This window comes from Antechinus flavipes, chromosome 2, assembly GCF_016432865.1.
Source record: "Antechinus flavipes isolate AdamAnt ecotype Samford, QLD, Australia chromosome 2, AdamAnt_v2, whole genome shotgun sequence".
NCBI classification, from domain to species: domain Eukaryota; kingdom Metazoa; phylum Chordata; class Mammalia; order Dasyuromorphia; family Dasyuridae; genus Antechinus; species Antechinus flavipes.
In genome coordinates, this window is record NC_067399.1 from 628,171,603 (window position 1) to 628,187,973 (window position 16,371).

Genomic DNA, 16,371 nt, shown 5'->3' on the forward strand with positions numbered 1-16,371 from the left:
TCCTTCTTCTTCTTTTGATCATAGTGCACAACATAGCTATCTCAGAGACAGTTAGGTGGCACAGGAGAGAGCCTTATAGCTGATATATATATATATATATATATATATATATATATATATATATATATGTGTGTGTGTGTGTGTGTGTGTGTGTGTGTGTGTGTGTGTATCTATATATAGTCATGTGTTTCTTCTCTTCCTTCACTGAGTCACATTTCTTCCACCTCTCACCATGAAAAATGTCATGGTGCAGTATGAAAAAACCATTAGATTGGGAGTCAGAGATCTGGTTTTGAATCCTATTCTATATATTTTCAATATGCTCTGAATAAGTCAAGTAAAAAAATCTGGGAATGATGTTCCTAATGTGTAATATGAGGGTGGGATGGGTTTGAAGAAAGATGGGATGAAAAACAGTCAGGATTTCTTCCATCCTATCATTTGCATTAGGATTCCTCTTCAGATTTTTTTTTCCCTTCATTGCTCAATGAAGGACTTCCATTCTTTTTTTTTTCTTTAAGAGCCTGGAAAACGTCTAGAAATTCCTTCTGCACTCTCACCTTTTATGCTCTGAGGGAGACCAACTTGTATTTTGTTCTTTCATGGCTCTTTCTTCCCTCTGGCAGAAATATAAATGCAAGACACTTTCATGTAACATACTATAAAATTTTCTTTGTGCCCCAGACATACCAATAACGTCAATCCTCTGTCATTCCTTCAAGCAGCTCTGGTGGCTAATTCAGGGCCCACATGCCTGTTTGCCATTCCTGTTAATGCTGGCATTCATTTTGTAGAGGCTCTGAGCAAAGTTTTATATATTTATAGAAGATTTTCTGCCTTTTCTCCTGATATGACTACTTTGTTCAGTTACCTTTGATGGGCAATTAGCATGTTCCTGCCAAGCCCTTATACAAACAAAAGCTACTTAACCATACTCAAAGAGAAAGTTGAAACAAAAACTCAATTATTAGTGGGAAGAGGATAGACTGAGAGGGAGGTAATTAGTGTTGAACAAATAAAGCATATTAACAGTCTTGAAACAATACCTTGCCAGTTCTCTGGCTATGGTGTCCTTTGTCCCTGTTAGCTATCACAGTTAGCAGACTTTTATTGCTGTGTGTCAGTAGTGTGACCTGTGTGCTAGTAAGACAAGGGATATAATCAGATCCAATAACTCAAAAAGAAATATCACAGAGAGAGCAAAGGAGATCCAGGACATAGTAAGTAGGTCTGAGGAGACAATAACACATAACCCCTTAGTAGCTTCCAAAAACAGGACATTGAATGAGGAAATGGAAAAGTAGAACCTATTGGCTGATCATTTGGAGAGGACAAAGAATAAATGAATAATCAAAATGTTCCATTGGTCCTGTCATAATGTCGGGAAGGATAGGATGGACCCCTCGTGAAGAATTTGTAGAAGGACATTATCAAAAGTCTCACAATTCACAGAAATGGATGGATTGTGATCTGAATGTTTCTGTTTCCTTTTATGCAAAAATTTATTGGATTAACTCAAAATCTTATGCCATGGGGAGTAGTGTGCTCTGGGGACTAGTGCTAAAGGTCTAAAGCTCCTTTCTTACCTCCTGTCCAGAACACAAGATGGAAATATTGCTGACTCTGGATCCAGACAGCCTGGGTTGGTCAACCCCACCTCTGATGATTAATACCTGTGAGATCTTAGTCAAATCATTCATCTTCCCTGGGCCTCATTTTCTTTATTTGTGAAAGGAGGGAATTGAACTAGATTGCCTCTGCACTCCCTTCTAACTATAGACCCATTATTATTATTTTACTTTTCTAGCTTTGTTTCATACACATGAACCCCAAACTGGATAATAAAATAGATAGAGTACTGAACTTTGAAGCAGGATTTCATGAAGGTCAGGAAGACCTTCAGATGTGCTCTGGAAATCATTTAACTGCTCTGTGCCTCAGTTTCCTTATCTATAAAATTTCAGGTTGATTTCAATGCTCTCTTAGTTCCATCTAGCTTTAAGTCTTTGTTCCTACTCCTTGATCTCATTTTAGCCTCTTATACATTCATACAGACTACTCCCAAATTAATAGGAATTAATAGGAACTACTCCCTTCTCATCCATGCCTTCAGAAGTGCTATTTCAGAAGTTGAGCTCAGGAGCCACCTTCTTTTCTGGTGATTTCCCTGAGCTTTCTTTTCTTGTCCCTAGCTCAAATGTATTTTCTCTTCCCCTAAATTTCTTATTGCCTTTCCTTATCATAGTCTAATATACACATATCATATATACATATATGTATGCACAAATATATGTGTGTTTGTGTATTATATATGTGTAACAACTAGCTGTCTAAATAAATTCAATCTGCATTGCATTTTCTCCATCACTCTCTTAAGTCTAGACAACCAAATAAAAAATAAATCAAGCTTTGATTTGTAGCTTTTGTGGTTATCCAAAATGTAAACTTCACACTAAAAATTTAATCAACAGTTCTCCTGAGTTGATTCCTGCTTCCTCTAGCACACTCCTGATTCTATCCCTTTATATAAAGTTAAGATTACATGAGGGAAAGATTATTTCTTGTTTCTATCACTAGTTTAAGGGGAACAATGACGCCTTCCACTTTTTGTATCAATCCAGACTTGTGATTTCATTCTCTCCGTCAGCTGGGTGGTACAATGAATAGAATACTGAGCTTGGAAATCAGGAAGATTCATCTTCATGAATTCAAATCCAGTCTTAGACACTAGCTCTGTGACCCTGAACAAGTCATTTAACCCTGTTTGGCTCAGTTCCCTAGTCTGTAAAAATGAACTAGAGAACTAAATATCAAATCACTCCAGTATCTTTGCAAAGAAAACCCCCAAATGGGGTCACAAAGATGAGATATGAATAAAACAATTCGATAGCAGCAACAAGGAAATTCCCTGTGTGGAATCTCCTTCTACCAAGCAGATCAGCAACTTTTCTGATACTTCTATTTTGGAAGTTGCTGAGACACTGAAAATTTAAGTGACATGCCCAGACTTACACAGATAATCTGTGCCAGAAATATCCCTTGAATCCAGGTCTTTCTAACTCCAAAGCCAGTTTTCTATCTACTACACAGGCTTTCTTTCACCTTGCATACTAAATGTAGGTGCTTATTAAATGTTTGTCAAATTGAAGTAAATGAAAGATGTAGTGGTTGTGGTTACTGAGTCAGGAGTGGGGGAGGTTACATCAGACTCCAAAAGGCCTGGGGATGAGATAATGAGAGTAAAAACAATATTACTTAGAGGTGTAGGTGGAGAGGGAATGCGTAAGAAGTTTGGCTGAGGGGAACATGCTACATATGCCGTCCAAAGAAGTGGGCACACTTGCTCCCAAGAGCTAGGCTATAGAAAAGACAACTAATGGTTTTGATGTCTCCCCTGATGTTGGCATCAGAGTCAGGTTAACCTTTTGTACATGGCAAAGGCAGTGCAGCCAACCACCAGGAGGACAGGGAAAGCTGATAATAGCACTTATTCAAGAACTGAATCATTGTGTCTCACACAGTTCCATGTGTAGGGGTCTCTATTGCTCCCACCCCCTCTAAGGCCTTCTGCTCTGGAAAGAAATAAGTTTTCCTCACCATTATTTCTTCTAGACTAGAAACAGCTGAAAGAGAGGTAAGGCCAGATGGGCTACAGAGAAAAGCAGAAATGTACTGGGGGAGGAGGTAGGGCTTGAGCCAAGTTGTGGGTGCATTTGGATTTAGTTCAGAGAAGGATGGCGCTTTGAGATGTTGGCAGAAGGAAGGGTGAGTCTTCCTATTAAAAAGCACTGTCAAAGTGAAGAGATACAGCAAGAAGGGATATCTATCTATCTTTCTATAAAACTCTCCCTCCTTTCCAGAGAGAGTCTGATATGAAGGAATTGGGGATGATGCTGGACCTGACTGGGCTCCCCATTGAGTCTGAAATGCCATCTGGGCTACAAGATCTAAAGGAAAGAAGAGCTGAAATTTAAATTTCCCTGGAGCTTTGATCCAAGGCAACCTTATAGGCTAGAGATTCCTAGGGACAGTTGTGAGGAATCCATCCTACCCTAGGATTGTAAGTCTGGGCTTTTTCTTTCCGTAGGCAGGTCCAGATCAAAGCAGAGAAAGGTCCCTCTCTTCTCTCACATGTTTCCTGATCATTGTTCTTGAGCCATATAAGGAAGGTGGAAATGCCCTTTATTCTTCCAAGCTGCCACCGGGGGGGAGGAGGTTCATAGGAGTTGCCTAACCTGATGCACAGGTTCCGGTTGCCAAAAAGGGGAAAGAAATTCTAGGCTCCCCCAGCATCATTGTGGGCAGCGGCTGCAGTAGCAGTAGCATCCCCACCAAGCGGAGGCTTGTGCGTGCAGCCCACGGACCCCACGGAGCTCTGCAAGGGCTGCTTTTGAATCAGGCAGCCCTCCCCTCAGCCAACCACAATCCTGGACAGGTCGTGACGTCAGCTTCGGGCTTTCTGTTCTGTAGCCTAAAGAGCCTGGGGCGCTTCAGAGCCGAGCTGGCGGGAAGCGGAGAAGGTTGGCCCGCTGAGCTGCACAACAAACAAGGAGAAGGAACCGAGTTGGGATGGAATGAGGGAATGATACTGCTCAGGTGGAGTTGGGGGACTCAGTGCTGACAGCTTAAAGCTCCCTCTTTGTCCCTTGGGCACCACTCGGAGTTTTTTTTTTTTTTTTTTTTTTTTTTGTTTTTTTGGCTGCCTGATCGCAGGCTTTTATGTACATACTGCAGAAGACAATGAGGGTAAGTTTTCCTTTCTCCTCTTGGGCACTGGGCAATGAGTCTGGATAGCAAAAGCTGGGCTTTTGGCTAAAGGCACCCCCCCCCCCGCCAGGTGCGGAAGCCTCTCAAGGGAAACAAAAGGATGGGGGCACCAGGAGATCCTTCTGATCTTTCTAAAATTCTCCTTGCTGCTAAGGGTGGTTGAAAAGGCTGCTTAGCTTTGCCCTGCTATTTGGTTAGAGAAGGAAGGAGGGAGGCAATAAGAAACAGACTTTGCCCGGAAGCGACCTTGGCTCCAAGGCACACCTGCTTCCTTGGCATTTGAAGATGTTGGTATCTTTGCCCCGGGTGTTTAGAGAAGCAAAGGATCCTAGAGTTGGAGTTGGAATTGGAAGAGACCTCAGAAACCGGGTAGTAAGGTACTCTGACCGTCAATATTGTCATCGGTAAAATACCAGTGGTTGAGGGGATTGCCCATGGTTATAGGTAATATAACTTGACTCTGAGTCCAGAATTCTATCCACTGGAACCTTCGATCCGGGAGAATTTGCCCGGATCATGGAAGGGTGTCCCAGAGGGGTAGAACTTTTATTTCCTGGTCAGAGTGACTTGTTCTGTTGCAGAGAACTCTGGGGGTCCACCAGAGCAACTTCTCCGAGCAAGGATTAGGGTGAATCTGAAGTTGGTAGGGAGAGAGAATCTTGCTTCCTTTCGTTGTCTTTGGGACAGGGAGATTGTTCATTCAAAAGCAGGAGTTAATCTGAAGTTGGTAGGGAGAGAGAATCCTGCTTCCTTTCCTTGTCTTTGGGACAGCGAGATTGTTCAATCAAAGGCAGGAGTTCTTAAGAATTAAAAAAAAAAAATCGGTAATCACATTTCAATGCAATTGCTTTCCTTTGTATTTCTTATGTATTTTATTTTACGAATTAAAAATATTATTTTGAAAAAAGGGTCCTTAGCTAGGGGTTCATAGGTAAAAGTGGATATGATGCACACAAAAAAAAGTTAAGAAATTCTGATCTTGGGCAAATCTGGCTTAATTCAGGTGTATATTAATTTACTTGTCTATTTACTTGGGAATGGAGCAAATAAAAATACACATGATAAAAGATAACTGACCAAAAAAACAAGCTGATTGTATATTTGCCTTCTTCCATTAACCCAGGAAGGGATCCTTAACAGTGGGTGCTTTGGAGTAGGGAAAATCTGCCAGTGATCAAGGAGTTAAATAGGAAAGGGAACAGGAGTGATGAAGCAGGCAGTGTATGCCCTAGAAAGCCACCGTTTAGTGTAACAGATGTAGTATTCTCTGGGTTAGGAAAGTAGAGTTTTTGTTTGTTTGCTTCCAAGAATACAGTCACCAGAGTCACATAAGTATGTTGACAGGATTATTTGTATTTTGTGTTTTCCCTGAGAAACCTTAAACTCAATAAACTCTAGGGGCTTCTAAATCCCAGTTGAGTGAGACCCCACGAGTTCCAGGACCTAGAGATGGTCCTGGACTCTTTCACCTCCTCCCCTCCACCTTATGGCACCTCTTTCCAGACTCCAACCCAAGCAAGCAGCCTAGGACATTCTGTTTATACTTTCCAGGAAGCTAGGTTATTACCCAGTAATACCCCAATAGCCTTGGACTGGACTTCATTATCTTTGACTGCACTATTAGCACTCATTCATTTCCTGTCCAGGTTGATTACAAAGCACAGAGTTAGCCCAAAATGTGGTATTGGGTTAGATTAATGACTGTGTAAGCCCTAATTACTACACTATTACCTAAGCAGAATAAAGGAGTGTATTTGTCTAGTTCTCCTGTCCTTCCAGAGAGGACCTAATGTCACACGTGCAGTCATGGTTCCTGGAGACAGACACACCTATGTTAATGCAACAAGGAAGTATTTTGCTCTTTTGTTATATTTCCTCCTTACATTCCATGTCATTATGTGGCATTTGCCACATTCTATGCATTTTTATTTTGTTATGAAAACCTATTTAAGTCACCTACATTTTAAGTAAAGGCAGACTGAGGTGGAAGCTCCCTAGAGGTGGAGATACTAATACTTGGCTCTCCTTCATTGTGACAAATAGCTGAAATATCTGCTCAGGCTCACCTGCACCTGTGCCCTTCAAAGACCATTACTTTGCTTTGGGGGTGGTCTAGATTCCAGAAGATCTGAAAACATTTGTTCTTTCCCTGCCTCCAACTCCCATGAAGCTGTTAAGGTAGGTATTTAGGGGAGTGGACCAGAGTAGCATTTGGTTTGTTGGTAAAATGTCCAGAAAGCCAGAGAAGAATAAGAATATTCTCATGTGGGGTAAACTCAGAAAATATCTTTCAGACCTTTCAGAATGATCTTTATGCTACTAAGGCCAATCCATTCCAGCTTCTTTCTAAATACACACACACACACACACACACACACACACACACACACACACACACACACACACAAATTCTTTAGCCAAAATCTTTGAAACTTTAACATGGGTAAAAAGTCATTATTGTGGTTGTGTTTTTAAATGGTGAATTTCATGCTTTTTAATGTTGATTGAAACCTCAGAGGAAAGGGCATTTTAAAAGACCCACACATATATTTTTGTGTGACTTCCCTACATTTTTGACCACCCTGAAGAAAGACCACACTTGGAAATCCTTAAAATGGAGTTTTGGCCTCTCCAGGCCACAAATAAATGAAATCTAGAAATTCCCATTTCTCTTTCATTTCTGTGGGGCACTCTCCAGGGCCAAAGGTGAGGAGACACAGTGGGTATTCTTCCTCTATTAGCCAGTGTCTGCCTTCTTTGAGTCTGATAACTCCCAGAAACAAAAAGAACTGGGCTTGGAATAGGAATAGGTATGGGCTGAGCATACCCAATTTTCCCCCCAATTACCAAGAAAATGACTTATAGTTTTTTTTTTTTTTTCACTCTTTCATGGTTTTTCCAGGAATCAGGAAAGGGCTATCAGAGGTCTCAGATTCATATTCTGCTTATGTGAATGATAGCTCCTCCCAGTGCCTGGTCTATGGTGGTCATAATGGTGATTACCCATGGTGTTGTTGTTACCCAGTGTTTATAATCATATCACAAATTTAAGGATTTAATTCACTAGTGATATTTTATAGTTTGTAAGCTTTGAAGGATCCAATTTTTACTACCTGTTGGGGTGAAGAGTTCCATATACAAAAGAGAATTCTATCTAGATTAATGGTCTCAGACCTTATCACATATTTATTTAATTTAACAATTATTTATTATTACAATTTGTGTAATGCCTAAAAGTATAGTTCTTACTCCAATAAAATTCCCTGGGGCTTTCTACTCTGGAGATAATCCTTAGTTGGAGGTGGAGGGAATTCCTATACCAGGAATTCCCCAACTTGAGGAAATTGGGATTTTAAAAAATATTTTAAGAGAACTTTTCCAAATAGCCAGACTAAAGTCAGAGATGAGCAGTGTCACTGTTACTTATAATATTTCAATTTCTACTAACCTGGATTCCATGTTCCTCCTAAATAGATATCATACTTTTCTGAGGTCATGCCTTTGCTGACTCTGTTCCCTATAACTGGAATGAACTCAGTCATCTTTCAGTTGCCCACTCCCTTACTTTGGAGAACTCCTATTCATTCTTCTTGCTACCAAGAAATGCCTTCTCCTAAAATCTCTCTCTATGGGCTTTGTATTAGTTTATTATGCATCTGTAAATATGCCTGTTGCCTTCTCCATTGGAATATAATCTCTTTGCAGGTAAGAGGGTTCATCAGATTTTGTCTATATTTTTGTCTTTGAGCTTGGCCCTGTGGCTGGCATATTGTAAGCATTTAACTAATGCTACTTAACTGACTATTCTCTGCTGGTACTAGGACAAAGTATTTTAGTCTCCATAGGAAAAGATATGTATCACAGGCCCATAAAGATCCCAGAGTATGTCAATAAGAAAACTTGGTACTTAGTTCTCCCTATCATCTTCCAATTACATTTTATATTAAAAATTTTAAGGAAATAACACTTCAGGTTGCCATATGAGTTTCTGTTTTTATGGTTTTACTGTGTGGGTTCAAGAACTGAACTCCATTTTTAAAAAATCACATAAGACAAAGTAGAAACTCTTATACTCATGGAGTATCTTAAAGATAGAAACAAGGTAAAGGACTCTTCAAATATGTAATGAGTTATTCTGACACATTATAAGTTAGCTCCATTCATCTATTCCAACAATATTCAGCATCTCTTTAACAGTGAACTCCATAGACTAAGCCAAGGAAGCAAGAGAGGCTAGAAGGGAGGGGGGTAAAGGAGAAATAGGGGCTTTGAAGGTAAGTAAAGCCAAGTATATTGTTGAAATCTCAACCTAGTCAATAGTGGCAGTGAAATTTATAGTATACTTTGCTTTCAATTTTTGCTCTTCACATAAACTGAAGTCTTAGCTAGAGAGGAGCCCACCAGGGTAAGCAAAGCTGAAATAACAGCTCACCATGGGGTTGTAAACATCTCAACTTGGCCAGACTTGTTGCCCCTTTCACTTGAAAAAAAAGTACCTCCAAACTTTTCCTTGGAGAAGGAAGGAGCGAAAGGAATAGGGAGGGCAGAAGGAGGATGATATGCATCCTCACATACTGGAAAAAGGAGCAAAGGAGGCAGAGTGTGGTAGTGAATAGGTCTATTGTCTCTTCTATAAATGCCATATTTAGAATGCTATATTTACGCTCACATACAGAGGCATGGTTGGAGGTGTGGGCTGAGCACGTGCCTGTGAAACGCCCAAATTTTATTTTCACTCTGATCCAGCCTGTGTGAGACTTTAAGCCTACCATCTTCCATCTCTGTGTTTTTAGAGAAGCTGGAGAATGAGGAAGGTAAAGTTCAAATAAGTGTAAAGAATTCTCTTTTTAAATGACAAAAAGCAGAATCAGCTGCCACTTTCTCAACTGGGGTATTTTAGCAAAGACCAAATGCTTTGGATAGTGGATACACTATCAGAAATAGTGTAAAGGATATTCTTCTTTGATTAGATGGTCTCAGAAGCCCCTTTCGACTTTGAAATTATGGGATGATCCAGCTTGAACCCTGTTCCTGGGTTTCCTATTTGAGTAAGGACTGCACTGGCCTGCCAAGAGTTCCTTGGCAGAAGATTAGCAGGGTACTCACAGGGGGTCCCCATAATAATAAATGCAGTACTTGCCTTCCAGGAAAATATTACCCAAGAATGCTTTCCTATGTGTTTTTTTTTTCTTCTAGGGGTTTTCAGAGGGAAACAAACCACAGATATGAACTTGACCCACCCCTTCCCTCCTCCTCAGGCATCCCTGATAGGGGCACATTTTGTCTACATCTGGTCCTGTGCTCAAAGAGTGGCAGTTTATCACTTGCACAATAAACAGCAGAGGCCAGTGATCTCTCCCACAGTGTTGCTTGCTCGGCCAATCTCCAAATTTCAGAGGAGCTAAAGTCCCAGACTGTGGAGTTTTTAGCTTTTAAAACAATCCCAGGGAGGTAAGAAATTTGTCACTTTTTTAATATGAGAATAAGAAAAGGAGAGCCTAGCAGTCACCCGAGAAATGGCATTTCACTTCAGCCACAAAGGCAGCTTGTAAGTGGGCGGTGAATGGATATTTTCTTCCCTCCCCTAACCCTTCTGAGATCACTCAAATATGTAGCTTCTGTACAATGCCCACATCCAGCCAACCTGAGGAGGAGGAAGATCACATAAAGAGAGTCTTTGAGATGTCTTATGGCCTCTTTTTCCCCCATCTAGGAAACTATGCCCCAGACACCAATCTTCTCCAGTATGCTTGGGTCTAGTTGTAGTGGACAGGTGCAGCCAGACATGGGAGAACGGAGTGGTGGAGACCTCGTTTTCCAGGATGGGAATCTTATCTCCGGATCCCTAGAAGCCTTGATTGAGCACTTGGTCCCCACCGTGGATTATTATCCAGATGTAAGTAGACTGCTGGATGGGGGTGGGGAAGAAAAGATTTATTTTACATGTATGTGATACGACTGTCACTTTAGCCAGCTTGAAGTCTTGCTTGAGATTAGCTAGAGCCGGTATAGTTTAATCACTCGTCTGTTCCCCAAACACAGGTGAGTGGGATCTGAATATCTTGGGACTAATAAAGATGCTAGCAAATCCTGCTTTGAGGTAAAACTTAGAAAGAAACAGAAATTGCTTTGGCAAGTACTGAGTTGAGATGAAGTTGAAACTGATTCCTATCTGGGACAGAAATCCCAAGCCCATTCATGTTAGAGTTTTAATACCACCCAGAAGTTTTTTTCAATCAGCTCAACTGAGACCCAGAAGCAAGTTCAATTCCACAGAGCTTCTTTCAGGGCCCACACTGGCAGGAAGAATTCTATGATTCAACCCAAAATCCACTTCTCCTTGACTTCAGAGGAAATTATAAAAGGAAAGAAACCTCCTGATCTGAAATTCTAGATAGAAGAAAAATGTGATCAAATAAAATTAGCACACTCAGTTTGACCCTAATAGTCCACCTGTTGTCCAAAATCTTAAGTGAAAAATCCCAATTTTTAGCATTCACCTTCTTCGTGCCTATGTATTTGAATGATATTATCTGTACAAGTCTCTTTTCCAAGAGGTAACATGACATGGTGGATAAGGATCTAGTCTTGGAACAACAACAACAACAAAAACAAACCTGAGTTCAAGTCCCAACCTTAAAATAAATTGACAATGTGATCCTTCTTAAGTCACTAACCCCTCAGTGTTCCAAATAACCTTCTGATATTCTAAGCAGCAGAGAAAGTATTACATGAGAGAGAGTATTACTTCAGATTTCTCTATACTAACGAAATAACAGATCCAGAGCCTAGTGCAATGATCAACACATAATAGGTCCTCAAAAATATTTATTGAATTCAAATGAAGGAGAAAATTGAGGTTAAAAAGCTCTATGTCACCTTAAGCAACTACCTACCCAGTTTATCATCAATACCTCACTATTCCTTTCATACACAAACCTGAGCATAATATTCTTTCCTTTATTATTTTTTTTATCTGGGAGTAGTGGTTTGCTTGGAATTCATAATAAATTTTATAAAAATGCACACTACATGTGCACATGTGTACATATTCCCACCCTCACCCCACTCCCAAACACACCCATGGTGCCTACTTATTTCTATTCCTCTACTTGCAAAAAAGAAATCCTGGTGGCCTGGAATAGTCCTTGCAGATTCCTAAAAAACTTAAGTTTGATAGCTAACCTTGACAGAATTATACTAGATATTTTAAGTTCATCAATACCCATTTTGATCCTTATCTTTTAAACTGAACATGTGGCAGGACTAGATTAATGAGTTTCCTTAAAGACAGTGTTAGAAGGATCAGTGCCAGTCTTAGCATCAAGGGTGATGAAGAGAATTTTAGTGAGGTGTGTACACTGCCCCTCTCTCCCAACCCCATGAATTCCCTGCCTTTACAACTCTGGCTTCCTCTCAGATTACCCACGTTTGAGATTCTTCATACGAATTGTTAGCCCACAATAGTAATTTATTCTCCAATCAAATTTTTGTTCATTTCATATTTTGTTCAGAGTCCTGTCCTTAGTACCCTGAGGAAACAAATAACAACATAAGAACAAGTCCCTTTCCTCTTAATTCAAAGTTTTTACATATAAAAGAACAATTAAATATGTAAAGCAATAACCTATATGTGCTAAGTTATGTAAATAAGTCACACATCTACATCTGAGGTAGGATTTGAACTGGACTCTTCCTAATTCAAGACCCAACACTATCCACTGTAGCACTTAATTGTTAAAGAAGCTAAGTGACTTTTCTAGGATTACATGGCCAGTTTTTATTAGAGAGGACTTGAACCTAGATTTTCTCAACTTCTAGATCAGCTCTCTATTTATACTGCACTATCTATCAACAAAATCTAGATTTTTTTTTTAAATGTCTGTCCATACCACTCCCTATCTCAATAAGCACCAGTGGTCCTGCTTGTCTCTAAAATAGAAAATCTTCTATTTGTTTGAAATCAAATGCAATTTGGTTTCAACTTAAACCTTCTTCAGGTTTATTGTATATTATTCTCCTTTACAAAACTGGCCTTATTGCCATTACCCATTCACTACCTGCCAGCTCCTCGAGGACAGTCCCATCTCACTTCCACCTTATAGAAATCCTGTCTTCCTTTGCAGCTCAGCTGCTGATCTCATAACTAGGAAATTGCTAGTGTTCTTTCCCTATTAAAAGCATCTAGTTGGTACGTTCAAAAGAGTATTGAGCCTGGCCTCCAAAAGACTCTGAACAAGGTACTTAACCTCTTTGCCTCAGTTTCCTTAACTGTAAAATAGAGATAATAACAGTAGCCACCTTCCAGGGTTGTGAGAAGCAGTGAGATAATCTTAAAGCCCTTAGCACGGTGCCTGGAACATAGTAGGTACTTAATAAGTGCTTGTCCTCCCCCACCTAGAAATTATTTTTGTATTTACTTTGTACATATTTGTACTTAACTTTGCCTATACATTCCCAACTCCTTAAGATTAGAGACTGTATCACTTTTGATTTTGTTTCCCCCATATATAATTAAACTGAATTTAATGCATTCTAGAGGCAAGGAAACTGAGGCAGACAGAGGAAAAGTGACCCAGAGCTCAAATCCCTGAGCTCACCCTGGTCATCCAACTCAGGACCATAAAAGGCAGTGAGTCAAATCCAGGTCTGTCGTTCCTCAGTTCCAGTCCCCTTTCCACTCCTCGGTCATTCCGGGAAGTGCTGAAATGATACAGAAGAAGGAGAATGCCCTTCACTCTCTGCTTATGTCACTAATCAACCTCACTGAGAACTGGAATAGTGTTTGAGGAGCCCAACAGCTTTCCAGGGATATGGGAGTAAAAAACATTATAGTCTCTCCTTAATTATCTGGGGTTCTAGGACTTTAAAGAACTCGTAGATGAACAAAATCTTGAACAGAATGAGCTGTTTTACAGAAAGGTTTGCTAAGAAGACTGGTACGCTGATTCAAATGGCATCTCTTTTCCCTTTTTGAATCCACTATCTCTTTAGAGGTAATACAGGGTCAGAAAAATAACTAAGAGTCAATAATAGTTATGAGCAATAGAAGCAAAGCTAGACAAGCTGAATCTTTGACCCTTGGATAAGTGTGAGAAAGCTGACCACTTAGGGGAAGTACTAGAACCAAAGGGAAGGTAAGGGGACTATGTGGTATAGTGGTAGTAGATAGATGTGTCGTCAGATCAGGGAAGTTGGTTTGAGCAGATGGGTAATAGGCATAGCATATGAGCTTGTGTCTAAATTGGGAGGTTTGTTTTGTACATGGAATTCTGTGTGCTGGAGTGTAGGAATGGAATGTCCTGGTCCCTGCCACCGTCATATCTGAAGACTCATGGCAGATAGATCCCGTACAATACTGCACGGAGGGAGCAAAAGCAAAACTTTCTTTCCCCATTTCCCTCCCTCTTCATCTCCAAACAACATCGGTACATTCTTGAGATATAAAGTAATAGTTCCCTCTTTGGTCCTGGGCTTTACTTCCCTACCCCCTCCTCCTCTTAATTGATGATGTCTCTTAGCAACCCATGTAGACATCAGTGGTATTTGCCTTCCTTTTCACTGAGGAAGCACTAACTCCTTTTGTGTTAAGATGATCACTTTTGAGTGCTGAGTATTTGTGTAAGCCCCCCACCTACTTCTCTTTCTCTCTCTCTTTTGGTCTCTCTGTCTCTCTGTCTCTGTCTCTGTCTCTCCCCCTCTCTTCCCCTCTTACCCTCTCTCCTGCTCTCTCCCTCCCTCTTACTCTCTCTCTCTCTCTCTCTCTCTCTCTTCTCTCTCTCTCTCTCTCTCTCTCTTTCTCTCTCTCTTTCTCTCTCTCTCTCTCTCCCTCTCTCTCTTCCTCTCTCTCTTTTCCATTCCCATTTCTTTCTCTCGGTCTTGGTCTTTCTCTTTCTTTCCCTTTCTTGCTGCTCTCCCCCATGCCACCCCCTTTCTCAAACACCAGTTGGCTTTTGTGAGTGATAGGTGTAGCCACCACTTCACCATAGTGTGGGGAAGGAGACAGGCAAGAAGTACAATTTCTCTTTCATTTAACTTCTTTCAGTGCAGAGAGATTTGTATCTCAATTCCCTTAAAGTCGCTTTCATTAAAGAGAGGAGAATAGGAAGAAGCCAAATTATGTTAGTAAATCAGATACTGACATATTCCAAAATTCCAATTAGCTTCCAGGAGGGATAACCCAAAATACTCTGTTCATTCCTTCCTGGGGACCAGGATGTCTTACTCTTGCACCTAGACCTTATTAGGTCAACATTGGAGCAGCAGATATAACTGAACTAAGGGTTGCAAATATACTTGCAAAACTGAAGTCAGATATCAAGTAGTAGATTCTGGGTATATCCAAAGTAGTGGGGGGGGGAGTAATTTAAAACTTCAAGTTTGGATGCATTTTTCTAAACTATAAAACTCCTACTTAGGGTGATAGGGACAGGGGCTCAAGCAGAGAAGAGCCTGTCCAAAGATTTTAGGAAAACTTAGGAGAAATCTTAATCCAGGGGTTTCTAGCTTGAAAAAGCAAGAAACACCTCATGAAAAAGGAGAAGCTATCAGTCAGCCCCATTCTAGTGATGAATATTTCATAGTGACTAATGATTAGTGTTGCATATGTGAAGGGGCTAGACACTCCCCCTCTTCCACATTCCTAGAGGAGTCACTCAATATGTGCCCTATGTAGAATGGGCAAGATCTTTCCTCTTGCTCCCCTACAGGCAAATAAATATATAAAAAAATAAATAAATGCATTAGAAATTAGAGCTTCTGTAGCCTCATTCCTTATCCCACAGCCAGTCCCATAAAAGTTCAATTTATGCAGGTACCCCCATCAGGCCTGGGCAAATGTTCTTTGAATTTGAGAGAAAAGGAGGTGATCCAGAATGAATAGGTCCAGAGTGACCTCTGCCGTTCTTTGAATTCTTCTTATCATGAGACTTTTTTTTTTCTGATTCCTAACTTTCTTTATGTCTTTCCCTAATAAGTTTGTGATTTCTCAGCTAAATTTCCATGGAGTCACAGGAAAATACTACAGGGATGGTTCTAAATAATAAATTTCAAGATGAGCAAAAGGACCTAGGTAGTAAGTGTGGAAGCCAATATTTGAATCCTGATCTCACCTATCTTCAAGGTCAGGACTCTTTTCCATGATAACACACTACTTCTCAACTGCAATTTAACCAATTTTAATCACAGAGAATATTTATAACAACTTACTCAGTGATTCTTGAATGTCTCTCTTTGATCCCTCAGCCCCTCTCCTTCCAGGTGCCTATTTCTTGCTATGGTTCTTAAGTAATCTGCTAGGTAGGTTGTGGTAGCTTTCTCTTTCTCTAGTCTTTCTTCTGTTGAATCTAAAGGAAAACTACCCCATGCTCCAGCTCTCTCTCTGGTTTCATCTGTCATTTTTTCCTTTTTATTTTTTTTCTTACAATAAAAACAAACAAAAATATATCTTTATGGCCAAAGTCTTAATGATCTTATTCATATTGAAATATCACAACTATAACCTTTTTCATTTAGAAGCAAAAGAGAGGTCACATTTTCAACACCTGTTACTAAGAAGGGGGAATTACCCAAGCTGTAAAATCAAAGGTTTCTTTAGTATCTGTG

General features: G+C 40.2%; 1 protein-coding gene across 3 annotated transcripts in view; it reads left to right on the forward strand.

The window, feature by feature from the left end:
• The window catches only part of RASGEF1A (RasGEF domain family member 1A), a 342,873-nt gene that overhangs the window by 299,194 nt on the left and 27,308 nt on the right, over positions 1-16,371 (forward strand). For 2 of the 3 annotated variants that reach the window (XM_051981999.1, XM_051982000.1), the window contains exon 2: positions 10,481-10,663. In XM_051981999.1, coding sequence (XP_051837959.1) covers positions 10,487-10,663 — 177 coding nt within the window. In that variant the 5' untranslated portion in view covers positions 10,481-10,486. Of the gene's footprint in view, positions 1-4,483; positions 4,747-10,480; positions 10,664-16,371 lie in introns of those variants that run through there. The other variant, XM_051981998.1, reaches the window with a different exon arrangement.